The sequence below is a fragment of the Coccinella septempunctata genome, chromosome 5, assembly GCF_907165205.1.
Source record: "Coccinella septempunctata chromosome 5, icCocSept1.1, whole genome shotgun sequence".
Classification (NCBI taxonomy): Eukaryota; Metazoa; Arthropoda; class Insecta; order Coleoptera; family Coccinellidae; genus Coccinella; species Coccinella septempunctata.
In genome coordinates this window covers 35,441,952-35,469,058 of record NC_058193.1, presented here as the reverse complement: position 1 = coordinate 35,469,058, position 27,107 = coordinate 35,441,952, and the positions used below count along the sequence as shown (strand labels likewise).

The following is a 27,107-nucleotide window of genomic DNA, read 5'->3' as shown; positions in this document are numbered from 1 at the left end:
GGTGACTGTATATACCTCTTTTCGACTTTTTTTCTGAAAAAGGTTTCGTTGAAAGAATTCATAGTACTTTTGAATGAATTTTCGAAAAGCCTTTCTTCATTTATACAGGGAGCTTCAAACAGCCTATTCGTGATTTCCTTATTTCAAATGGAATGAATATATTTTATTCGATCTTTGCGTTCTACTGAAAATTCTGGATATTTGTCACTTGACCTACCTCATAGATAGTCTGACACATATTGAAGAGAAATAGATAAGTAATGACTAATAATAAAATCAATCCACTTGATGAAATTTCAATGTCTTCCTTTCTTGCAAATTCTGAACTGCTAACCTTTTTAAAATAGAATATATAAAATGATGGTTTGTGAAGTATACAGTTTTTGACTCGTACAAATATTTTAACAGTAGATTCTTGAGGTAAAAAAAAACACTTGTTTCCTTTGCCATTTTTACCGAATCGCTTCGGTTTAAAAGACACAGGCTGTTGAAAAATCATAAAAAAGATGATATTTTTAGTTCTATCTCACAAACGATTTTATCCAATGAAATGAATTTCGGAATATACTTTTTCATTTATTTGATGAATCTTTTTCAAACACAAGATATCACCTACGTCTTCCAGTTTTCTCTTTATGACCCTTGAGTACCATAAAAATACCAAAAATTCAAAGAACCTAACTCTGGACACTAAGTAGGGCGTTTTGTTGAAATATCTGGGAAATTCGAAAAATTGACTCTTTTTAAAAAAGATCCACAGATGTGTAGTGTCACAGATTTAGCTAGTTAATCTGCAAGGATTTTTGTTATTCCAGGGGTGGCATAGCTCATTATGAAAACTTAAAATGGCTATATCTTTTTATCAGGGCAGAATCGGAAAAACTGATATAGGAAAAAAGTATTTCTTATGACCTCAAGGATCTACTGTTAAAATATTTGTATGTGTCAAAGACTCGAGCTGTATATTTTGTTGGGTATGAAGTTCAGGTCACAATATTTTGTAAATAGTGATATATTTTCAATGTTCAAACTTTACTTGGGAGTTTACCCCCGACATAAATCAACATAAAACTCTTGCCATTCATTATAATTCAGTGGAGATTCCTCGATAAAACTCCGAGACGGCCCCACACTTCGTAGGCTAGAAAATAACCGGAGCAAACTTCCTTCCCAAGCCAAGATTTCTCGATTCCGAGATGAATTCATAGACCAAGTTTCATTCAATCTCCCTTTTTACCCCCCGGACGCCCGAAAATCACACTGCGTGAAAATGAGACGCGGAGGGGCTCAACGTTAACTGAATTTCCCGAGGAAACTCCCCGATTTTCCCGCAGCTGGGATTGCCGGCGGGGCGAAACTTGTCAAATTACGGAAAACTTCCGACGTGTGATATCGGACGCGCAATTTTCGGACCGTTTGTGTGTGTGGGGTATCATCTACGACATCTACCTTTCTTTCCTCAGCTCCTGGTTCTTCTTCCGAAAGTTGGACACCAGCATGTGGAGCTCTTCCGCGTGCTGCTCGTACACCTGTCCCAGCTGCTGTGTGAAATCTGAAACTGAAAGAAAAATCCGAGTTCAGATGGAAATTCCACTCTTCGCGATGTGAAGGGAATTCTTGGAGTGAGTTCCGGATAAAAATCCACGAGTCAGTCAGTATACAGTTCCATAGTTTCGCATACAGGATGGTTCACAATGAAGTCAAGTAAACTGCTCCACATGAGTTAGGGATATTGACTTAAATTGCAAAAAAATATAGTTGAAATAAGATTTTTGTGATGAAAATTCATATTAATTTGAATTCAAGTTGCAAATTAATTTTAGCCTGTAGGTCTGCAGCGTATACAGGGTGGTTAAGAAAAATCGAGTAAAATAACGAAATTTTATTCCCAGAGAATTCAAGCATTTTAAGACTATCCATACAATGTATGGCCTCCACGGGCTTCAATAACAGCTTGACATCTTCTTTGCATAGTACACCCGAGGTTGTTCAACATTTCTTGCGGAATTTGGTTCTATAAACGGGGCAGAAGCTCTCTCAGATCATTTAAGGATTCTGAGGTTGATGATTATCTAATATTCTTCGGAGCATATCCTATATATGTTCTATGCAATTCAAATCTGGTTAGTGCGGAGGTATTGGTAAATGTGGAATACCAAGCTCCTCGCGCGCATTCTCAACTATGGCTGCATGGTGCGGTCTAGCGTTATCGTCTAGATATTGAAAAGTTTCACCAATAGCAGCGTAAAAATTTGGCACAACATTGTCAATGACATGCTCCCTATAGTGTAAAGCGGTCATATTCCCAGGATAAATGTGTAGATCTGTGCGCCCGTTGAAACATATCCCGGCCCATACCATAACACTACCCCCTCGAAATGGATGGACTTCTTGGACATAGCGACGATTACGGGGTATGCGTGGGATTGTCCATACCCTTATTCTTCGAGAATCTGAAAATCGTCCATATCTGGATTCGTCAGTGACGTCATTGATCGTTCCAATTGATATGTTGCCTTGCCCATTCCAGTCTTTGACGCTTATGGTCACATGTTAATGGAACTCCTCTTAATGGACGTCTAGAACCTAGATTCACCTCTCTCAAACGTCGTCTGATGGTTTCGATGGAAACTTGGACCCCATCTGCATTTTGAAGAATATTCTGTAGCATTCTACACGGAGATGTAGGCTTTCTTCTCGCCGAAACGGTGATGAGCAGGTGTTGTTTTTCGTCGCATACCAAGCCTTGGTCTTTCCAACACAGAACCTGTCTCTCTCAATCTATTCCAAAGTCGAGATATCACACTTTGGCTGACTTGGAGCCTTTCCGCTACAACAACCTGAGTTAGGCCACCCTGTAGCATTCCGATAGCCCTATTAGCCTCAGCGTTTCTTAATCTACGTCTTGGCATTCTCAGAAAACTCGTTTCAAATCGAAGCCGTTGATAAACTGACTTCATTTCAAAATAAGAACATTCATGAAGCATATGCAGAGAACCAAACTCAGAAAAAAGGCAATCAGATTGACGAAATGTCTCATACTGATTTTTATTGGATTGATTCAAGTTGTTGAGTTTTAAATGATTTTACAACGATTTTCTCGAAGATTACATACTTTCAAAAACGATTGAATACGATATCCCTTAGTCTTGTGGAGCAGTATATTTGCGAGGCCATAAATTTTGATAGGAAAGCTATAGAGTGCTCAAATCTTTGTCATAATGTTCCTTGAGTTTTTCTGAGATAGGAGATGAGCTTTATCACACAGGAAATTGATAAGAAAATTCAAATTTCCCACCAAATTTTGATTTTTCTACTTGTTCAAGATAAGATAAACACTAGACAACAAGTTTTTTGAATTCTTGAGACAAATCCGATTGCTTTCAAGTGGAGGATTTCCTCATTTTTCCTTTAGAATCCGAAAATTCAGCATGATATGGTCTTTATCGGTGTTGTGCTTGGTTTGCGTGTTCGGAAATGTATCATTCACTTCTAAAGATATAAAGAGGATGCTATCGTGACAGGATTCCATGTCTATTCTATCAGTGATTCGGTTTTATGCCTCAAATCCACGGCAATAAACCATTTTTATGGCTAATAATCCGAATATACGGAAGAACGAATGAAGAATTTTTATTTTACTTGTTTTGCCATGCGGAAGAAAGACGATGCAAAACATGAAAGCTTCATCATAACGAGCGTCATCAATTGTGCTATTAGGATTTTGAGGGGTCAATATTCCTCGTTTAAACGTTATTTTTTGCCTCTTATGTTCGGTTCTTCGGTTGTATTGAAATTATCAGCCAATTATATACGATTTTTCATTTTAAATGAAGTTGTGGGAAGTGTATGGAGCAAAGATAAAGACATTTTCGGGACCTACTTTGATTATAGATAACTCTCAAACCTGTAATTCAGTTTCTTCAGTTGAATTATGAATTTTCATTGAGTTTTGGCCACATCAATTCATTTTTATAGAGATTTAAACATATTTCAATCTTACTGTATTCATATAACTGGAATAAGTACAACGTTTTAATATAATCGAAAGTACAAAAAACATAATACTTCGATTCATTTAAGATGAAGTCTAGCCTCAGATTGTTTGGTTTCTTTTGACGTAACGCAATGAAAGTAATGCTTTCGGCACTTTGGAAGAAACCATTATTGAATCTGCTATTAACTCTTTTTGAAGAAGTGCTTTTCCATACAAATTTACGATATATAGGTTAATGTCATCAATTTTCAGGTAGGGGAGACTGGGGAGGGTTGATACGTTTTTTGGAATTTTTATTCTGGAAACTGAATTATATGAAGAAGCAGGACATTTCTTATATTATATAATTCTTCAATTAATCGTTCAACAAAATAAATATAGAAGTCGCAAAACATAAACATCTTATTCTGTACAGAACGTTGAACACAAAAACATGCAAACTGTCTCAAGCCTCCCCACATATGGGAGGATTGATACGATGTACTGGGAGAGTAATCGAGAGGATTATTCAGCTCAGTAGGTAGGTCAGCAATGATACTGGCTTGCTTCGGTCCTATAGGTGTAGAAAAATCAGGAAATTGTCAGTTAATCACTTCCACACAAGAAAAGTCGGCCTCGTTAAATACATGGGGATTGTACGGTTTTTAAAAATCCCTTTGATATGTTGGATGGTGAAGACGCCTTCATGTAGGCCTATCCAACTAGCTACGGAATATTTTTTGAAGATTATACATGTATCAGGCCTCCCCACGACAAATGTCTCAAACCTCCCTGAAAGCAATTTTTAAAGTGATTTATGTTTTCATCTTATACCCATATATTTTGAAAAGCGAATAAAACTGTAAATTGAGTAGTTTTATGCATATTTCCCAGTGAAATGTTTGTTTATGCCGAAGAATTAATGCATGATCATAAAACCCATGGGTAACTTGAGTAAAAACTTACAATTTCTCACCTCGAAACACTCTTCGTTGAATATTTCACAAACAAAGTACTGTTAGCCTTACATATTAACGTCACGCAATGCCCTCTGCCAAAGAATAGTGTTCACTAGTATAATACTTTTGAAAACGGCTACAGATCGCGGATATAAGCCTGTATCAAGCCTCCCCATGTATCAATGCTCCCTAGTCTCCCCTACATATTTTCATTTAGGTAACATGGAATGATAATTACGTTCTGTTACAGACTATAAACCTCAAAAATTCAAAAGCCTACTTGACGATGAATCTTTTTGAATGCATGTAAGTTCAATCACTTTATTGTATACCAATTTTTTTGGCAGCGATATAACAAGAAACTGCGTTTTTAATTGGTCCTGGAATAAGCATACGAAAAAATGAGTCGTATATTGCTTTTCATAGTGAAATTTCGTAGAAAATTCAAAGAAAATAGGGGAAATATGCGGAGGAAGCGCAAAAGTGACTATCCTGTCAAATTCCGAGCTTCCGGAAAAAAGAAGGATCATTAAAAGTCAATTTTATCGCTCTCATATGACCCATCTGAAATCAATACTCTCCATACACAGAAATTCAGATGCAAAACTCCACTTTATCGCTATCTTTTAGTGCTAGAGACCGCCAAATATACGCGGACGATAACTAAGAGCCAGAACGTTTTTTATCAGCGGCAGGAATTTCCTTTCCGAGCTCCAGAGACGGAAAACTGACGAGGTATGCGAGATTTGATAACCGCATAAAGTCGTTTCGCTCAAAAATGGATTTTAGCCGAGCGTTTTGCTTTCTTGCTCTTTTAGCCCGCCATCAAGAGAATCGGGAGTTCAGATCGAAAGGTCGATTTATTGCACGATTCTAAAATGGCAGAGTTGTCTTTTCCAAGTACCAACAAGAGGTTTCAGATTGTATTTCACGTCTCGTATATGGCGCTCGTGCTAACGGAAAAGGAAATTTTCATGATATTGCTTCTTCTACTTATGCGATCATACGAATATAACAAGAGATATCAGGTTGCCATTTTTGAAAAATGTCATTTCACCGATGAAAATCTAAACGGAGGGATTTAGCGTTTGTGAAAACATATATTTTCTTACCAAACTTTCAGATATCTAGGACTGTTTACACGAAAATCAAATTTTTAATTTTTTCATTTTTAGTTAAGTGGTATCTACTCTGATTTTTCTGCTATAGCAGAAAAATCAGAGTAGATTTAAACGTGATACATACTCTGAAAGAGCAACCTGATAAATCTCGACATTTCATCCACTTCGGCGAAATCGTTCGATCTTGAGGAAGTTTTAACTGAACCCAACTTTTTGAGAATTTTTCGAAGGTCATTTTTCGAGTCGATTATCTTCCAGGAAAATTATTGTAGATCTCAACGTGATACCTATTCTGGAAGAGCAACTCTTCTGGTAATAAATCTGAGAATTTCATCCATTTTGGCACAACAGTTCGGTCTTGACGAATTCTCAAGTGAAATTCGCGATTTTTGAAAAATACCATTTCCAAGATGAAAATCTGAACGAAGGGAGATAGGCTTTCGAATTTGCTCGCAATAGATTCAGCGTGTTCGAAAACCTATATTTTCATGCCAAACTTTCGAATATCTGACACTGTTTAGGAGAAAATAATTTTTTTTGTTTTTCCACTTTTCATTTTCGAGTTGACTTCGAAGAGCTCTCTGATGTGCAATTCTCTATTGAATCATCAACTGTTTGGTTTTCTAGAATCTTCAGAACAAATTCTATGCACTCCATATCTTAAGATAGTAATAGAACATCCTGATTTTCAGACAGAGTAGCAAATAGGTGATTTTAGGGGGGTCTGACCCCTTGCTCATTTTTGACCCAAAAAATCGAGATTTTCGAAATCGAGTTTTTATGCTAGGGTAGAAGCCTTGGCAGTGCTGATTATGAAACCGAAAATCCCAATTGGATTAGACGAATATAACAGGAGATATCGCAGATCGAAAATTGCAATTTTTTGAAAAATGCCATTTCCAAGATGAAAATCTGAACGAAAGGAGATAGGCTTTCGAATTTGCTCGCAATGGATTCAGCGTGTTCGAAAACCTATATTTTCATGCCAAACTTTCGAATATCTGACACTGTTTAGGAGAAAATAATTTTTTTTGTTTTTCCACTTTTCATTTTCGAGTTGACTTCGAAGAGCTCTCTGAAGTGCAATTCTCTATTGAATCATCAACTGTTTGGTTTTCTAGAATCTTCAGAACAAATTCTATGCACTCCATAACTGAGGACAGTAATATAACATCCTGATTTTCAGACAGAGAAGCAAATAGGTGATTTTAGGGGGGTCTAACCCCTTGCTCATTTTTGACCCAAAAAATCGGGATTTTCGAAATCGAGTTTTTATGCTAGGGTAGAAGCCTTGGCAGTGCTGATTATAAAACCGGAAATCCCAGTTGGATCAGACGAATATAACAGGAGATATCGCAGATCGAAAATTGCAATTTTTTGAAAAATGCCATTTCCAAGATGAAAATCTGAATGAAGGGAGATAGGCTTTCGAATTTGCTCTCAATAGATGCAGCGTGTTCGAAAACCTATATTTTCATGCCAAACTTTCGAATATCTGACACTGTTAAGGAGAAAATAATTTTTTTTGTTTTTCCACTTTTCATTTTCAAGTTGACTTCGAAGAGCTCTCTGAAGTGCAATTCTCTATTGAATCATCAACTGTTTGGTTTTCTAGAATCTTCAGAACAAATTCTATGCACTCCATAACTGAGGACAGTAATATAACATCCTGATTTTCAGACAGAGAAGCAAATAGGTGATTTTAGGGGGGTCTAACCCCTTGCTCATTTTTGACCCAAAAAATCGGGATTTTCGAAATCGAGTTTTTATGCTAGGGTAGAAGCCTTGGCAGTGCTGATTATAAAACCGGAAATCCCAGTTGGATCAGACGAATATAACAGGAGATATCGCAGATCGAAAATTGCAATTTTTTGAAAAATGCCATTTCCAAGATGAAAATCTGAATGAAGGGAGATAGGCTTTCGAATTTGCTCTCAATAGATGCAGCGTGTTCGAAAACCTATATTTTCATGCCAAACTTTCGAATATCTGACACTGTTTAGGAGAAAATAATTTTTTTAGTTTTTCCACTTTTCATTTTCGAGTTGACTTCGAAGAGCTCTCTGAAGTGCAATTCTCTATTGAATCATCAACTGTTTGGTTTTCTAGAATCTTCAGAACAAATTCTATGCACTCCATAACTGAGGAGTGTAATATAACATCCTGATTTTCAGACAGAGAAGCAAATAGGTGATTTTAGGGGGGTCCAACCCCTTGCTCATTTTTGACCCAAAAAATTGAGATTTTCGAAATCGAGTTTTTATGCTAGGGTGGAAGCCTTGGCAATGCTGATTATAAAACCAAAAATCCCAGTTGGATCAGACGAATATAACAGGAGATATCGCAGATCGAAAATTGCAATTTTTTGAAAAATGCCATTTCCAAGATGAAAATCTGAACGGAGGGAGATAGGCTTTCGAATTTGCTCGCAATAGATTCAGCGTATTCGAAAACCTATATTATCATGCCAAACTTTCGAATATCTGACACTATTTAGGAGAAAATAATTTTTTTTGTTTTTCCACTTTTCATTTTCGAGTTGAATTCGAAGAGCTCTCTAGACTACAATTCTCTATTGAATCATCAACTGTTTGGTTTTCTAGAATCTTCAAAACGAATTCTATGCACTCCATATCCGAGAACAGTAATAGAGCATCCTGATTTTCAGACAGAGTAGCAAATAGGTGATTTTAGGGGGGTCTAACCCCTTGCTCATTTTCGACCCAAAAAATCGAGATTTTCGAAATCGAGTTTTTATGCTAGGGTGGAAGCTCTCTGAAGTTCAATTCTCTCTTGAATCATCAACTATTTGGTTTTCTAGAATCTTCAAAACGAATTCTATGCACTCCATATCCTAAGACAGTAGTAGAACATCCTGATTTTCAGAGAGAGTAGCAAATAGGTCGTTTTAGGGGAGTCTAACCCCTTGCTCATTTTTGACCCAAAAAATTGAGATTTTCGAAATCGAGTTTTTATGCTAGGGTGGAAGCCTTGGCAATGCTGATTATAAAACCAAAAATCCCAGTTGGATCAGACGAATATAACAGGAGATATCGCAGATCGAAAATTGCAATTTTTTGAAAAATGCCATTTCCAAGATGAAAATCTGAACGAAGGGAGATAGGCTTTCGAATTTGCTCGCAATAGATTCAGCGTATTCGAAAACCTATATTTTCATGCCAAACTTTCGAATATCTGACACTATTTAGGAGAAAATAATTTTTTTTGTTTTTCCACTTTTCATTTTCGAGTTGAATTCGAAGAGCTCTCTAGACTACAATTCTCTATTGAATCATCAACTGTTTGGTTTTCTAGAATCTTCAAAACGAATTCTATGCACTCCATATCCTAAGACAGTAGTAGAACATCCTGATTTTCAGAGAGAGTAGCAAATAGGTCGTTTTAGGGGGGTCTAACCCCTTGCTCATTTTTGACCCAAAAAATCGAGATTTTCGAAATCGAGTTTTTATGCTAGGGTGGAAGCCTTGGCAGTGCTGATTATAAAACCGGAAATTCCAGTTGGATCAGACGAATATAACAGGAGATATCGCAGATCGAAAATTGCAATTTTTTGAAAAATGCCATTTCGAAGATGAAAATCTGAACGAAGGGAGATAGGCTTTCGAATTTGCTCGCAATAGATTCAGCGTATTCGAAAACCTATATTTTCATGCCAAACTTTCGAATATCTGACACTATTTAGGAGAAAATAATTTTTTTTGTTTTTCCACTTTTCATTTTCGAGTTGACTTCTAAGAGCTCTCTGGACTACCTACAATTCTCTATTGAATCATCAACTGTTTGTTTTTCTAGAATCTTCTACACAAATTCTATGCACTCCATATCCGAGAACAGTAATAGAGCATCCTGATTTTCAGACAGAGTAGCAAATAGGTGATTTTAGGGGGGTCTAACCCCTTGCTCATTTTCGACCCAAAAAATCGAGATTTTCGAAATCGAGTTTTTATGCTAGGGTGGAAGCTCTCTGAAGTTCAATTCTCTCTTGAATCATCAACTATTTGGTTTTCTAGAATCTTCAAAACGAATTCTATGCACTCCATATCCTAAGACAGTAGTAGAACATCCTGATTTTCAGAGAGAGTAGCAAATAGGTCGTTTTAGGGGAGTCTAACCCCTTGCTCATTTTTGACCCAAAAAATTGAGATTTTCGAAATCGAGTTTTTATGCTAGGGTGGAAGCCTTGGCAATGCTGATTATAAAACCAAAAATCCCAGTTGGATCAGACGAATATAACAGGAGATATCGCAGATCGAAAATTGCAATTTTTTGAAAAATGCCATTTCCAAGATGAAAATCTGAACGAAGGGAGATAGGCTTTCGAATTTGCTCGCAATAGATTCAGCGTATTCGAAAACCTATATTTTCATGCCAAACTTTCGAATATCTGACACTATTTAGGAGAAAATAATTTTTTTTGTTTTTCCACTTTTCATTTTCGAGTTGAATTCGAAGAGCTCTCTAGACTACAATTCTCTATTGAATCATCAACTGTTTGGTTTTCTAGAATCTTCAAAACGAATTCTATGCACTCCATATCCTAAGACAGTAGTAGAACATCCTGATTTTCAGAGAGAGTAGCAAATAGGTCGTTTTAGGGGGGTCTAACCCCTTGCTCATTTTTGACCCAAAAAATCGAGATTTTCGAAATCGAGTTTTTATGCTAGGGTGGAAGCCTTGGCAGTGCTGATTATAAAACCGGAAATTCCAGTTGGATCAGACGAATATAACAGGAGATATCGCAGATCGAAAATTGCAATTTTTTGAAAAATGCCATTTCGAAGATGAAAATCTGAACGAAGGGAGATAGGCTTTCGAATTTGCTCGCAATAGATTCAGCGTATTCGAAAACCTATATTTTCATGCCAAACTTTCGAATATCTGACACTATTTAGGAGAAAATAATTTTTTTTTGTTTTTCCACTTTTCATTTTCGAGTTGACTTCTAAGAGCTCTCTGGACTACCTACAATTCTCTATTGAATCATCAACTGTTTGTTTTTCTAGAATCTTCTACACAAATTCTATGCACTCCATATCCGAGAACAGTAATAGAGCATCCTGATTTTCAGACAGAGTAGCAAATAGGTGATTTTAGGGGGGTCTAACCCCTTGCTCATTTTCGACCCAAAAAATCGAGATTTTCGAAATCGAGTTTTTATGCTAGGGTGGAAGCCTTGGCAGTGCTGATTATAAAACCGGAAATCCCAGTTGGATCAGACGAATATAACAGGAGATATCGCAGATCGAAAATTGCAATTTTTTGAAAAATGCCATTTCGGAAATGAAAATCTGAACGAAGGGAGATAGGCTTTCGAATTTGCTCGCAATAGATTCAGCGTATTCGAAAACCTATATTTTCATGCCAAACTTTCGAATATCTGACAGTATTTAGGAGAAAATAATTTTTTTTGTTTTTCCACTTTTCATTTTCGAGTTGACTTCGAAGAGCTCTCTGGACTACAATTCTCTATTGAATCATCAACTGTTTGTTTTTCTAGAATCTCCTACACAAATTCTATGAACACCATATCCGAGAACAGTAATAGAACATCCTGATTTTCAGACAGAGTAGCAAATAGGTGATTTTAGGGGGGTCTAACCCCTTGCTCATTTTTGACCCAAAAAATCGATATTTTCGAAATCGAGTTTTTATGCTAGGGTGGAAGCCTTGGCAGTGCTGATTATAAAACCGGAAATCCCAGTTGGATCAGACGAATATAACAGGAGATATCGCAGATCGAAAATTGCAATTTTTTGAAAAATGCCATTTCCAAGATGAAAATCTGAACGAAGGGAGATAGGCTTTCGAATTTGCTCGTAATGGATTCAGCGTGTTCGAAAACCTATATTTTCATGCCAAACTTTCGAATATCTGACACTGTTTAGGAGAAAATAATTTTTTTTGTTTTTCCACATTTCATTTTCGAGTTGACTTCAAAGAGCTCTCTGAAGTTCAATTCTCTCTTGAATCATCAACTATTTGGTTTTCTAGAATCTTCAAAACGAATTCTATGCACTCCATATCCTAAGACAGTAGTAGAACATCCTGATTTTCAGAGAGAGTAGCAAATAGGTCGTTTTAGGGGAGTCTAACCCCTTGCTCATTTTTGACCCAAAAAATCGAGATTTTCGAAATCGAGTTTTTATGCTAGGGTAGAAGCCTTGGCAGTGCTGATTATAAAACCGGAAATCCCAGTTGGATCAGACGAATATAACAGGAGATATCGCAGATCGAAAATTGCAATTTTTTGAAAAATGCCATTTCCAAGATGAAAATCTGAACGAAGGGAGATAGGCTTTCGAATTTGCTCGCAATGGATGCAGCGTGTTCGAAAACCTATATTTTTATGCCAAACTTTCGAATATCTGACACTGTTTAGGAGAAAATAATTTTTTTTGTTTTTCCACTTTTCATTTTCGAGTTGACTTCGAAGAGCTCTCTGGACTACAATTCTCTAATAAATCATCAACTGTTTGGTTTTCTAGAATCTTCAGAACAAATTCTATGCACTCCGTAACCGAGGACAGTAATATAACATCCTGATTTTCAGACAGAGAAGCAAATAGGTGATTTTAGGGGGGTCTAACCCCTTGCTCATTTTTGACCCAAAAAATCGAGATTTTCGAAATCGAGTTTTCATGCTAGGGTAGAAGCCTTGGCAGTGCTGATTATAAAACCGGAAATCCCAGTTTGATCAGACGAATATAACAGGAGATATCGCAGATCGAAAATTGCAATTTTTTGAAAAATGCCATTTCGAAGATGAAAATCTGAACGAAGGGAGATAGGCTTTCGAATTTGCTCGCAATAGATTCAGCGTATTCGAAAACCTATATTTTCATGCCAAACTTTCGAATATCTGACACTATTTAGGAGAAAATAATTTTTTTTGTTTTTCCACTTTTCATTTTCGAGTTGACTTCTAAGAGCTCTCTGGACTACCTACAATTCTCTATTGAATCATCAACTGTTTGTTTTTCTAGAATCTTCTACACAAATTCTATGCACTCCATATCCGAGAACAGTAATAGAGCATCCTGATTTTCAGACAGAGTAGCAAATAGGTGATTTTAGGGGGGTCTAACCCCTTGCTCATTTTCGACCCAAAAAATCGAGATTTTCGAAATCGAGTTTTTATGCTAGGGTGGAAGCCTTGGGAATGCTGATTATAAAACCAAAAATCCCAGTTGGATCAGACAAATATAACAGGAGATATCGCAGATCGAAAATTGCAATTTTTTGAAAAATGCCATTTCCAAGATGATAATCTGAACGAAGGGAGATAGGCTTTCGAATTTGCTCTCAATAGATGCAGCGTGTTCGAAAACCTATATTTTCATGCCAAACTTTCGAATATCTGACACTGTTTAGGAGAAAATAATTTTTTTTGTTTTTCCACTTTTCATTTTCGAGTTGACTTCGGAGAGCTCTCTGAAGTGCAATTCTCTATTGAATCATCGACTGTTTGGTTTTCTAGAATCTTCAAAACAAATTCTATGCACTCCATATCCTAAGATAGTAATAGAACATCCAGATTTTCAGACAGAGTAGCAAATAGGTCATTTTAGGGGGGTCTAACCCCTAGCTCATTTTTGACTTGAAAAATCGAGATTTCCGATATCATCAGCTTCGAAATACTCTCATAATATCCATAAATCAGCTGATGCCTTCATCCGCAATATTATGACGTCGATTTTCATTAGTTGGGTTATTTCAAACGTCAGTTTCTGCCACAAATCCGTTTCTAATATGGGGTAGCGATGTCATGGTTCATTTCGATTAAGTCTGGATATTGTACACCGAAAAGTCGAAAGTAATTTACCAGATTCTATTCACAAGGAGCCACGGTCGGATTGAGTTAGTTAGTTTTGGAGGAAGGCCGGGTTTATGAGTTTCGACTTTGGAAGTCTGAAGTGTATAATACTGCTGGTGTGTTCCTCAATTCCTTGGATCAAAATATTGGAGTCCGAGTTGAAGAAAATCTATGAAAACTTCGAACAAATTCAAATTGTTTCTGACAATGAATATTCCAAATCAATATCCTATGATGAACATTCGAATGGCTTCTTCACAGAACATAAAAGCCATCACGTGTTCAGAAAAATTGTTATCTTATCTGACAAAGCTTTTAACGTTGAACAAGCTGTGTGAAATATCATAAAATGATAATGCACTTTCGCAGCAGATGGTTTTAAAACAACTACTCCCCCAAATCGAACATTTTCATCAAAGAATTTTTCGTGGGACTTTCAATGATAATATATATGTTCAATAAATTGGCCATTAGATTTTGGGTATAATTTTCGAAAATTTTCAGGATTAGCCGGCTCTCCGCGATACAAGAAAAATTCGATCCCAATATTTCGAGGGATGGAAAACAGCTAGAATAATAACGACCTGAATGGCTTGAAAACCCTGACAAATTGGCGTGGAATGTCAAGGTGAACGATTTCACCCTTATTAATGTGAATGAATATTCATGCAGGAACAGCCCGAAGTTTGATCGATCAGAAAACTTAATTAGCAAGTTAAAGCCACGAATTCTCTCATCCATTGTAATACCGGGGTTTTATGAACTAACCGATGGTGGTGCTAATCGAATCTAGCGGGTTTATACAAAACCCTATAAGCGTACAGAATTTTATAGCGGGTTCTGATTTGGAAATCAGAATGGAGAAAATGGAGGTGTTTGAACTTCTTAAATCTGACCGATATCATTGGAAATTTTTCTTTCTTTAATCCTGGGGCAGGAGAGTATCGCAGATAGAAATTTGCCATTTCTGAAAAATGCCATTTCCAAGATGAAAATCAGAACTAATAGGAATAGGCTTTCCAAATTACTCTCAATTGATTTAGCGTGTTCGAAAACCTATATTTTCATACCAAAATTTCAAATATCTGGCCCAGTTTAGGCGGAAATATTTTTTTTTGTTTTTCCACTTTTCATTTTCGAGTTGACTTCCAAGAGCTCTCTAGAGTGCAATTCTTTATTGAATCATCAACTGTTTGGTTTTCTAGAATCTTCAAAACAAATTCTATGCACTCCATATGCTAAGACAGTAGTAGAACATCCTGATTTTCAGAGAGAGTAGCAAATAGGTCGTTTTAGGGGGGTCTAACCCCTTGCTCATTTTTGACCCAAAAAATCGAGATTTTCGAAATCGAGTTTTTGTGCTAGGGTGGAAGCCTAGGCAACGCTGATTATATAACCGGAAATCCCAATTGGATCGGACGAATATAACAAGAGATATCGCAGATTGAAAATTGCAATTTTTTGAAAAATGCCATTTCCAAGATGAAAATCTGAACGAAGGGAGATAGGCTTTCGAATTTGCTCTCAATAGATTCAGCGTGTTCGAAAACCTATATTTTCATACCAAACTTTCGAATATCTAGCACTGTTTGGGAGAAAATCATTCTTTTCGTTTTTCCACTTTTCATTTTCGAGTTGACTTCGAATAGCTCTCTGGAATGCAATTCTCTATTGAATCATCAACTATTTGGTTTTCTAGAATCTTCAAAACAAATTCTATGCACTCCATATGCTAAGACAGTAGTAGAACATCCTGATTTTCAGAGAGAGTAGCAAATAGGTCGTTTTAGGGGGGTCTAACCCCTTGCTCATTTTTGACTCAAAAAATCGAGATTTTCGAAATCGAGTTTTTGTGCTAGGGTGGAAGCCTTGGCAGTACGGATTATAAAACCGGAAATCCCAGTTGGATCAGATGAATATAAAAGGAGATATCGCAGATCGAAAATTGCAATTTTTTGAAAAATGCCATTTCCAAGATGAAAATCTAAACGAAGGGAGGTAGGGTTTCGAAATTGCTCGCAATAGATATAGCGTGTTCGAAAACCTATATTTTTATACCAAACTTTCGGATATCTAACACTTTTTACCAGAAAATCAAATTTTTCATTTTTTTCCATCTTGAGGAAGATTTAACTGCACCCTACTTTTTGGGAATTTTTCGATGGTCAACTTGCGAGTAGTTCTTCATCCAGGGAAATTATCGTAGATATAAATTTCATCCATTTCAGCGCAACCGTTCGGTCTTGAGGAAGTTTCAACTGACCCCACCTTTTTGGGAATTTTTCGAAGGTAAATTTTCGAGTCGTATTTCTTCCAAGAAAATCATTGTAGATCCGAATGTGATACATATTCTGAAAGAGTGACTCTTTTAGTAATAAATCTAAGAATTTCATCTATCTCGGCACAACCGTTCGGTCTTGAGGAAGTTTCAACTGACCCCACCTTTTTGGGTCAATATTACTAGGTACCTCCTGGGGCACAAGAAGGTGATATATGTACACCTCTGAATTCGTCTTGAGTGATCCTGTGGACAAGGGCACCTTTCTATAATTAATTGACAGAAGAAGAATTGCAGAAGAAGTCTGAATTGGATATGAAAAGTGGATATGGTACAATATGCATCTTCAGAACCTTCTTAAACACCTCATAAAAGCTACAATCTGCAAGTAGGTCTGAATTGATAATAATAAGATAGTTCGGAGATTTCCTCATTATTTTTTTGAACAGAAATACATTCCTACTCAACGAATTTCCACGGTTGCAACCCTTCATTTTGAACCGAGAAATAACGATTCTTTTTCAACCCATACCTGCAGTTCTTGAAACATAATCCCCTATTAGGGCAGGAATTGTAATCGAGCCTTCCACCTAAATGAGCTCAAATTTTAGCGGCCTGTAATAAAAGAGAATATGTTGAAAACACCGGGGCTGCCGTGACCGACTTCTGCGTGGAGGTCAAACCGGGCATGTTCTTCCATTTTACTATACCATTGTTCGACGTCCAGCATTACGATCGATTGCGGCAGCAACAAGTTGTGCTTCCCGTGGTCTCTGGGCTGAAGATTTATACGCACGGTGAACATTATTATTGGGTCGTTTTTCAAATCATTCGAAAAACGTGAGGGATGAGGGCCAGAAGGGGCATTAATAGGGTTTAAAGGGCTCCGAGTGGTCTGTATACCATTCGGGATTAATTCTCCAATTAGTATAGTCCATGCACTTGTTTGAAAACAGTCTGGTGACCAAGGACTAAGTTTTTGTTACTAGACGGAGTAATAATAGTAATAGTAATAGTTGGGATTTACTCGAGGGTCGTGGAGACCTAGTGGATTTCGAAGATTAGATGGTAGGCAGAAAAAAAAGTTCTATAATGTTTGCAGTTTCAGCGGTGGGGAAAGCGTCTGCAGCTTTTCAAAGATGTAAAAAAATCTTCAGGTGTACATACTCGAGCGTGTCAGATTTTCATACAGATGGTTAATCTCAGTATCGCAGAAGTGTTGACCAATTAATCTGACACTAATCAGGGGAGGTTTTCTTAATCTGACAGTTTGAAGATGATAACAAGCCATTTTCTTGAAATATCTCCCTTCCTGTACCTCTAATCTTTTCTGTCTTCATTATGAAAGTTGTAGATGATCAAATTGTATACAACTTTTGTCTGAAGCAGTTTTACATACTTTTAACCGTTTTCGAGTTAGAGGGCGATAAGGGCGAGGAGCTTAGCCACACATGCGAAAGGCCAAGGTCAATGTAGAAACCCAGTCTAATGTACATTCATCGCCATATATCTAAAAAAACGATCAAGACTAGAAAAAATTACTTCGGACAAAATTTGAAGAAAATTTTATGTTCTACAACTTTTATAATGAATGCGAAAAAAATGTGAAGTCCAGGGGCTGTGATAATTCGAAAATACTGATTTTTTTGAGCTTTATCGCCAATTTTTATTGTTTCGGCTTGCTGAAACTGCCAGATTATATTTTTTCCGTTACTCTTGAACCATTAGTTTCAAAATAAAAAAAAGCCACCGCGTTCGAGAATGTACACGTGACGTTTTTTTTGCAAGTTTGGCGCCCTCCCACATATTTTCGTCACACTAAAATTATCAGATTAAGAGATGGATACTTTTCAACATGTAATTAACCACATATATCTTAATATGACAAGCTCGAGTATACAATGATCGTTTATTTTACTATTCTGACAGGCTGTCCTAGACAAATTCCCCCTATATACAGGTCTATTTTTTGGAACAGGTACCCTACAGGGTCCAAGGTATCTCCCTTTATATTAATCTGACACGCTCTTAGGCTGCCCAACTACAAGGTTGGCACTTAGCTCTGATTTGAACCACAAAAATATTTTGACAAGAGTCATAACCTCACATCTTCGAATCTGTCAAATTTCCAAGGCCAACTGACTGCTTCTATAAAACCGAATGAAAGTATGTGGAGACCTGAATCTCCTCTCCAGAGAGACTTTTTTATGAAAAATATCCATTTTGTTCATTCACCATTAAACCCAATCAGTGTTCCATCAATAATAATAAAATCAGAGAGTGTCTACCTTGCAGCTCCATTTTCTATTATTCATCGAAATCATATTGGAATCTACATGAGCCATCCCAGTCCCCGATTAATTTTCGATTTGAGCGTGTCCCTCTCGTCATTCGGGAATGCATGTGAAATGTCAATCAACTTGTTGTCGAAATCGATATGATTCAAAATTTGTGGGTCGCGCGAAATATGCGTAAAATTGTCATCCTCTAATACGAGGAGCAAACAGTGCTTTATTGAAATTATGAACGCTGATGGATCCTTTCAACTGATCAATAATGACTGTGATGGAATTGAAAAAAAAGTAAAGGTATCTTCCACAGATTCATCTGGAGCACATACCTTATTTTGACAACTACACTAATTTTGCTACCGCAAAAGCTTAATCAGGTTGGTGAAACATATTCCTGAAGGAGCATTTTATTTGCTGCGTGATATCGATCAGCCCTTTGTGGTCTCAGGTTGAATCAATATATAATTCTTTGGATTTATTATTTTAACACATGAGTGCTGCACATTTTCGAAGCAGGGGATATGAAATTTTAAGGGATTCAGTCGATTCCTGGCTCCCTTGCTGTTTGTGCCGAGGCCATGAAAAACTCTCATTAATTTTATAATGCGAAAACAATTTCCAGCAGGATCGATTCTATTCTAATCTAATCTACGTTGTCAGGCTTGAATAGAACTCCGAAATCAATCCTCTAACCACTTAGAACACCGGTTGTGGAGAACGTAAACCATTGTCTGTTGGATTACGGAAATGATCAATATAGTGAGACTGATCAACGATGATGTTCTGGATGATAATTCAACCCATATAGCTAATCAGTCCATCCCTTCAAAATAGAATTCATAGATGCGTCTGTTCGATTATTGAACGAAAAACACACCCTAACCTATATGTAAGAATGAATTCATTAGGAAGAATTTCTCACCTGTTCTAACAAGTTTAAACGTGACGGCATTGTGAGCTTTGAGGTGTTCGTTGTAGCTCGGATGGATGAAATCCTTCAGTATCGAATCATTTGTTGCCATTTTTGTTGGGGACGTTGACATTCACTTTCTTCGTTGACTGATTGGCTTTCTTGTCCTTATTTAGATCAGGTTTTCTGAAAAAGAAAAACGTACATGGAATAATTTGCATATTTCGCCAGAATTATATTTCTACTTGGTTATTATTCGAAGAATTCTCGAAATGGGACAGGACAAAGTTGAATTCCTCACAGTTCAAGTTTCAAGACACTTAAATTTCATTTTAGGACTAAATATGGGGTCTTTTACAGACTTTTTCCAAAATCTAGTTGATATGTCTAGGGAATTCGATAGAGTATCGCCCTTAGCTTAGAAACACCTAGTTTGATGGTTGATAATTGAGATTCGAAATATGTATTGAATTTGTATGAAGACAGCATAATACAAAGACAACTAATTAAACAACGTGTTGAATTTCAAGAACTTTTCGGTTAAATTCAAGATGCCTCACAAATTTCTGTAATGAAATTACCGAGCTCTAATACCTTTGCTGAATTCATAATCTACAATTCTCTGGTAATGACTTCCATTGAAAAACCCAATAAAGTAGGATTTATTATTTCAATGACTTCCGACTACTGAAAAAGAATTCCCATCTGGAAGAGTTTTATTTTCCTTCATTACTTAGTGAGCATGGAATTTCCTAATTGCTCTTCAGCCAGAATATAATTAGAGACCCTTGTAAAACGAAGATTTTTCATTAATCATTTTTCACCGAGATTTATGCTTTCATTTGTTCTGAACATAACCCTGCGGCTCCAATGAATAGGTACATTTTTCGTGGTATAAATGGTTTTTGGATTCAGTTTCAAATTTATAGCTCACGCTAAAGAGAAAAGCCATCGCTTATATGCTTTTCAGGAAGCATTACATCAGAATGTGAGAGTTCAAGGAATGACGAGCATTTTTACAAATTCGAGTGCGAAATTCTGATCGACTAGAACTTGGTCAAACAAAGGATGATATATGTAAAACGTCTCAGTGGGCACTGAAATCATATTTTTCTATAGCTACGAAGAGAATCCTATATACTTTTCAAAGAGTATACTTCTTTGCAATTAAAAAAAGTCAATACAGTCCAGTTCGAAGAGCTGTTAGTGGAGGCCATCATCACAAAGGAAACTCAAGAGAACCTTGTAGAGGAAAGCTTGTTTTGCATTGATCGAATTCAGATATAATTTGCATTTTTCCAAAATCCACTAGTTCATTATCCTGAACTTTTCTTCCATGGATTTCGTTAACCTCGAAGCCGAATTTCTATTTTTGATAATTGGATTTTCTTGATAGCGTGAACCGCATAGAACATAATCATCTTCTGGATTTAAATGGAATTATGCCGTTCATTTTGTGCGATTCTCTGGAATCCAATTTGCCAAAGGGGAAGACCTTGATTAGAGGCATCAAGTTCGTTATAAGTCGGGAATTCAATGAAGTTACATTGTATTTCTACCAATTTCCAGGCAATTGTACCTACATCATGTAGTTACCGAATATACTTCGCAACTTTGCAGGATACCCTCAAAAGGAAGAAAAATTACAAACGCTTTATGCAACTGTGAAAGTAATGTTGTCTTTGTTTTGTAGATTATTCTCTCTCTGGCTCTTCCTCTATCCTCCTAATTCCCCAAATTCCACGCTTTTGTTATTGAAATTCCATGAAATAATCTGTCTTTAACTTCTCCGGGACAGATTATTTTAATAAAATACTGTATTATGGTGGTTAGCTTTGTCTAACTGGCCAACTACAACGGTTTCTTGAATATACCACATCTAATTGTGTTGTTTCACTACATATTATCAGTTTTCGTTGACGTATATCTTCTGAAGAGATATGTTCTATAAAAAATAGTAGATAATTCATAGATTGGTTACCCACAAACAACGGTTTAAGGGACTTTAGATGGATATTCAATTTATGACAGGTTATCAAACTCCTTCTGGAATTCTTTTTCCTATTTCTTCATACCAAATATTATTATAAGCGAAAAAACTGCAGTTGCAGGTTGAAAGGATTAAATATTCAATATAGTCGTCCAACAGGAATGCAGTCATTCATGGATTATCTGCAATACAATTATTTTATTTGCAATTCCATGGATTATGGTTGGGTTTTCATGTACATATACTTCGAAACCTAACGAAATAATCTTTTAGAATCAACTTATAATGAAACCATATACATCATTGTATTAATCGCTGGATTAGAAACTATGTGGTTAGTGGATTCAATGAAAACACGAAACTTCAATCCGTTTTTTCGATGAGGAACGAAAAAAGTGTCATATATGCTTTTTGTATACAAGGTTAGTACAGAAATCACACTACTCTGAAAGCTGAAACAAACTCAAATAAACCGAGACCACACTGTAATTCATTTCGTCTCTGTGAAAGCAAATGGCACTCTGAAGTTTGGTCACAACTGTCACACTCTAACCTTGAACAATCGTCTTCGAACTTTGGGGCCAAGTTCTTCAAAGAAACCTTCGCTGGACTCGTCTCTCTCCTGAACAAAGAATCGAAATCTACTGTTAGACTTTTGGAAGAAGGGGACTTTTTACCCGGAGTCGGAGTACTCGGGGTTTTTACAGGAGGCGGGGTGGTTATTTCCTTGAAAGATTTACTGAGCTGTAGCGGTTTTTTCAGTAGCTTCGTCGGTTTATTATACAGGGACCTGGTGAGTTGCTTCTTCTCACAGGGAGTCTTGCCCGGGGGAGATTTTTCTCGACAAGAGTTTGTCGGGGGGGTAACTTCACGGTAATCACGGTCGAAGGAGGCACTGAAGTTAGGTTTTTCACTGAAATATTTCTGGGAGTTAGGCTTCAAACTGAAGGATCTAGTGAGGACTCCTTTGGTGCTGGTCGAAGGGGTGTTTTCTCGCTGGTTCCTCAGTGGAGATTTATCACTAGTTATCTTGATTTGAGGGGATTTTTCAGAACTTATCTTACGCACTGGTTTGGCACTCTTGGACGAACTAGAAACTAACACTTCACTCTTCGGCTTGGATCTTAGATCATCGTCGCATTTGGAGGAGGCTGACGATGACCGCGCTTTGGAGGAGGAAGGTCTCTCGAAGTTGAACACGTCGGTTTCTCTGATCATAAGGCAAGGAGATCTGTTCGGCTTGTTGGCCACACACTTACCCGATTTCAAAATGGACGGTCTGCAAGTTTGAGCGACGTTCTCGTCGTTCAAGTGTTCTTGTCTCGTCTTACGCGTCTGGTACTCGTAGTCGGAGGAGCGATTGGCTAAGGAATCCACTGATTTCTCGCGTCTCTCCTTGGCGAACGTCTCGAAGTCGGAAAACGACAACTTTCTCTCTAACACGGGAGTTTTGGGTTTGGGCTTCGAGAGTAACGAAGGGAGGGTGAAAGGAAATCTTTTTTTTCGCTTGGGTCTCACCGGGGGTGGATCGCAGTTGGTCGATCCGTTCAAGGACGACAGAGAGTTCGTTTTGGTCGGATCTTGGGCTCGGCCAGGCTCTATCGGCCAGCTTTTCGTCGATTGGTGACTTCTGGTCGACGAGTTGGTGCTGGTGGAGGGGAGGCTGGGGTAGGATATGTGACTGCCGCTCGAATACGAGGTTCTGGCAGGGGGTGACGTGGGGTTTTCGAGGGGTGGGGAGCTGGGGGGTATGTAGATAACGCGACCGTACGACAGATAAACTACCTCATCTGCCGGGAATATTACATACATGCTCCCACATGAGTAGACATTGCGATACTGCTAGCAGCAGATCACAAATTGCTGCACACCACATGAATAATCAATAGTTGACGTCTCTCCGGTGGAATTATCTGCTCCAGTGACTGAGGCCGTCTTCAAGTTCGCAGGGACAACGCTTAGAGAACCACTGGAGGGTTACCTGCAATGAAAATTGAGAATGTAGAGCTACTAAAAACTGCTCACACCAATTTAAATTTGGAAAAATCAACTATTCGTCAACAACTTCTTTCAGGGGACACAACTCTTACCACTGCAGTTGCAGGTTAGGTTAGGTTAGGATAGGTTAGGTTACGTCAGGTTAGGTTAGGTTAGGTCTTACCACTGCAGCTGCAGGTTCAAAGCTGAAGGACTTCGACTAGTACGAGTTTCGAAGAGCTGGTAAATGGTGAGTTCATGCAGCCTTTATAAGAACTAACACCTGAAAAAGGAACCAATCTGTTTGGCAAATGAAGATCGTTATGAGCTTTTCCACGCATTAAAACAATGAGCGTTGAAATTATTTCATCTATCACTCATTCGGCACATAAATTTCCTATTCTTCTTTCGAATATAAGCGTTATCTGTCATTCAGTTTGTTTACAGTGGCAGTTTCTCTTAAGTGTGCTTCAGGATAGTGAAAAAAATGCGAAGAAAGTATTTTTTTGGTGGCTTAAGCTAACCATCAATATTTTCAACTGAACATAAAAGAGGTACCATACAGAGTGGGCGATTGAAAGCAAAACAGCAGCTGTTTGGTGTTGCCACTCTAAGGGTGAAATTAAGAGCTGATCCTCCTGAAGCTTAAATGTCCATTTATATTTCGTGTTTGAAAATATGTTATACACAAGGTGATTCATTGGTAAATGGGCGTAAGCTGAGTGTAGATAGAGGACACATAGGTAAGTCAGAAAAACCTATATTTAAAGAGTTTACACATCTTTATAATCAAGATACTGAGTATTCATTTTGCCAATTTCGAAAATATCCAACTGGGAAGTGAGTTAAGTGTGGGGCAAAAATACATCCTACTCATGTTAACGAGCAGAATGAAAAGGAACACTCTGCTCCTTTATGTCCCTCATATCACCCAACATATTTTCCAATTCAACTCAAGTGATCCATTGCTCTGTAAGCTCGGCGTCTCTCAACTGATCCTCCAATTTCGTGGGGGATATTTCAAGTTTGGAATGGATTTCCTGGATATTTTCAGCTTCTGACTATCGATGGGAATGCAACTCTTATATATCGAACATTAACAGAGTGAATTTATTAGACGCTACAGCTATTTGACTTGCTGGATCAGACATGACTGTAGTTTAACAAACATAACTAGATCGGATTTTTTTGACGTTAGTTATTTGAAACTGATGGAATTGCAGGTACTCGTTAATATCACGTGAATCAGAATATCTTCCTATCAAGCTAGTCATGTGGATTATCCGATTTCACCTGGGAGTTATGCTCCAGTTCATAATTATTCATGATGCAACATGTTTATTCGGAGATATTTCATCGCTTATTCTAACTTTGTCATGAATGCCTTCCCCACCGTATTTCCCATTAGGGGAGAATTCGACCTGTTTAGTCATGATAACTCATTAACGGAAGCTGCACGCAGGGTATATGAGATGAAGCCATTATCTACAGCGTGATATCCATAACATTTCATTGATTGAGCTAGAAAATGCTTCCACTCTCACTAAATATTCTCAGGCTATGAGACATAATTGAATTCTCAGCAGTTTTCTCAGCTTATGGAAATTTTAAACGTAGGTACTTTTTTATTCATTATCAGTTTGAGGAGTAGATGAGTATCACATCTATGGGGATAAAGGCTTTCAGTGACGAACATCAATTTACTCAAATAGATGATTCGAGTTCAAACATTGGAATTGAGCTATAGTTTCCCAGTTGGTCCAGACAAGCGAATTTCCGCACAAAAGTGATCAAGTTCCCCAGAAATATCTCAACTGATCCTTCCTGATTCGACAATAATTCCTGTAAGTCAGAGAAAATTGGCGAGCAGTGTACGTTATGCGTGAAATTGGATGCTTTATTCTCCGATCTCGCAACTCCTTCATCTTTCGATTTCCTCTGATAATCCTATTCTTGATTGTCATTCCTATAGGAACGGAGTAGAAGCTACATACAGAATGTCCAAACAAAAAGGATGCTTATATTCTCATGGGTGAGGAAATATTTTTAAATCAGGAAATATGGAAAATTTTAATCGATAAATTATACGAAATAATTCTAATCGGAACAAGGTTCTTTAGCTGTTGAAACTTTTTAGGAAAAATCAAACTTTGGGTACAATTACTGAGTAGTGACAGTAGTGTAAATTAGATTTTTCTGATTACGTTTTGTGCAATTATATTTAGAATGTTTTCAAATTGATGCGGAAAATTTTCAAAGGTGGTTCTTTAACTGAAATTAACCCCTTATCTTTGAGAGGTAGGGATGGGGGTTCAGAACAAAAAAATGAATAAAAGAACCTTCCATATCTCTACTGAAGGACCACATTTCGAAAACTTTCGTGTCAATTCAAAAACACAACACACTCTATAGCCCATATCCTCGCAAATAGTTCAGAAATGAAGTATTTTCTGAGTTTCCTTGTGCAGAAACAATGTTCCTATTTTCCTAAAATGCGAGCAGAAAGAATAGATCTTTTCGTTTGCATAAAAAGTGTAGCACTTTTCTACACTCGATTTGATTTACACCAGTGTAGAGGAGGTGTAGTTTGTCTACATCTCCTTTTGACTATGTGAATGTGAATGTGAACTACACTTCCTCTACACTGGTGTAAATCAAATCGAGTGTAGAAAAGTGCTACACTTTTTATGCAAACGAAAGGACCTTATTTCTGTGATATTGATTTGCTTTCGATTGTGAGATTGAAAGGAGCCTGAGTATTTAATCTGACATTTTCTAACAGTTATATTTCTTCTGTAACTCTAATATCAGCTAATAGTTTATCGATAATCGATAAAAAACAAATCCGAGAACAAATTACTAGATCATTACTGTTTTCAACAGTACAATAATTAATCTGTTCGATGCAAAATTGCTTTCGAATTCAATTAAGCGCCAGACCATTAAAATAGAGACATCCCTGAAATTGAAACTCTGATAGGTTGATCAGAAAAAACTGAACGGTGTGCACGTAACTACGAACTCAAATATTGACGGAAGCTGGGGGGAAACAGGAATTTCTCAACATAGCTCCCCTGATCAAATTAGGCCGGACTAATGGATTATAATCATAATAATATGTTGCGTTGAAAGGTAGATGGGATTCTGAGCTGAAGCAATTGAAGTGACTAACTGATGGAGTGGGTAAACATTCACGTAAAACGTGAAGTAGAGACGTTGCCTATCAGCAGATAGACTGTCCCGATCATGCAAGCTGCTGATGTTAATATTCAGGATGAAATGTTGTTTGCTGTCCTTCTGGAAGAGTATGGTGCTGCTCCTTCGCTTTGATGGTCCTAGATAATTCTTTATGAATCAAGAGTCAATTATGATGATCGCATAGATTTCACCAGGTGATAACTGCCAGGAAAGTTTCTTCATTTCCTTCCAAAACTCATAAGAACTCTCACACTGCATCTGCCATAAAGTTTACCTCTCTTAACCCCTCCCGTAAAACGTTCCCCAAGAAATCACCATATTTTCGTGCTGAACCTCGAGATTGAAATAAAGATAAACTTTCCCACCGACAAACTTTCCTCGTCGGGAAGAAAGAGAAGTGAATTCACCACCTTACACTGACAGATTCAAGAACCCGAGTACTCTTCAAGCTCAGACTCTTCGTAACAAATCTTTTCAACTCCGGGATGATTCAAAACTCATGGAATTCGAACCGGAGTTGATGAGTTGGATTGTCGAATAATTGAATTCATTAGCGACGTATTTGCTGAGAGG

The 27,107-nt window shown here is 37.3% G+C and overlaps 1 protein-coding gene across 1 annotated transcript in view; it reads right to left on the bottom strand.

Moving 5' to 3' along the window:
• The window catches only part of LOC123314203, a 75,085-nt gene that overhangs the window by 38,765 nt on the left and 9,213 nt on the right, over positions 1 to 27,107 (bottom strand). Inside the window, exons 2-4 of the mRNA XM_044899335.1 lie at positions 23,170 to 23,340; positions 19,382 to 19,555; positions 1,450 to 1,558 (exon numbers count right to left, since the gene is read on the bottom strand). Coding sequence (XP_044755270.1) covers positions 1,450 to 1,558; positions 19,382 to 19,502 — 230 coding nt within the window. The 5' untranslated portion in view covers positions 19,503 to 19,555; positions 23,170 to 23,340. The remainder of the gene's footprint in view (positions 1 to 1,449; positions 1,559 to 19,381; positions 19,556 to 23,169; positions 23,341 to 27,107) is intronic.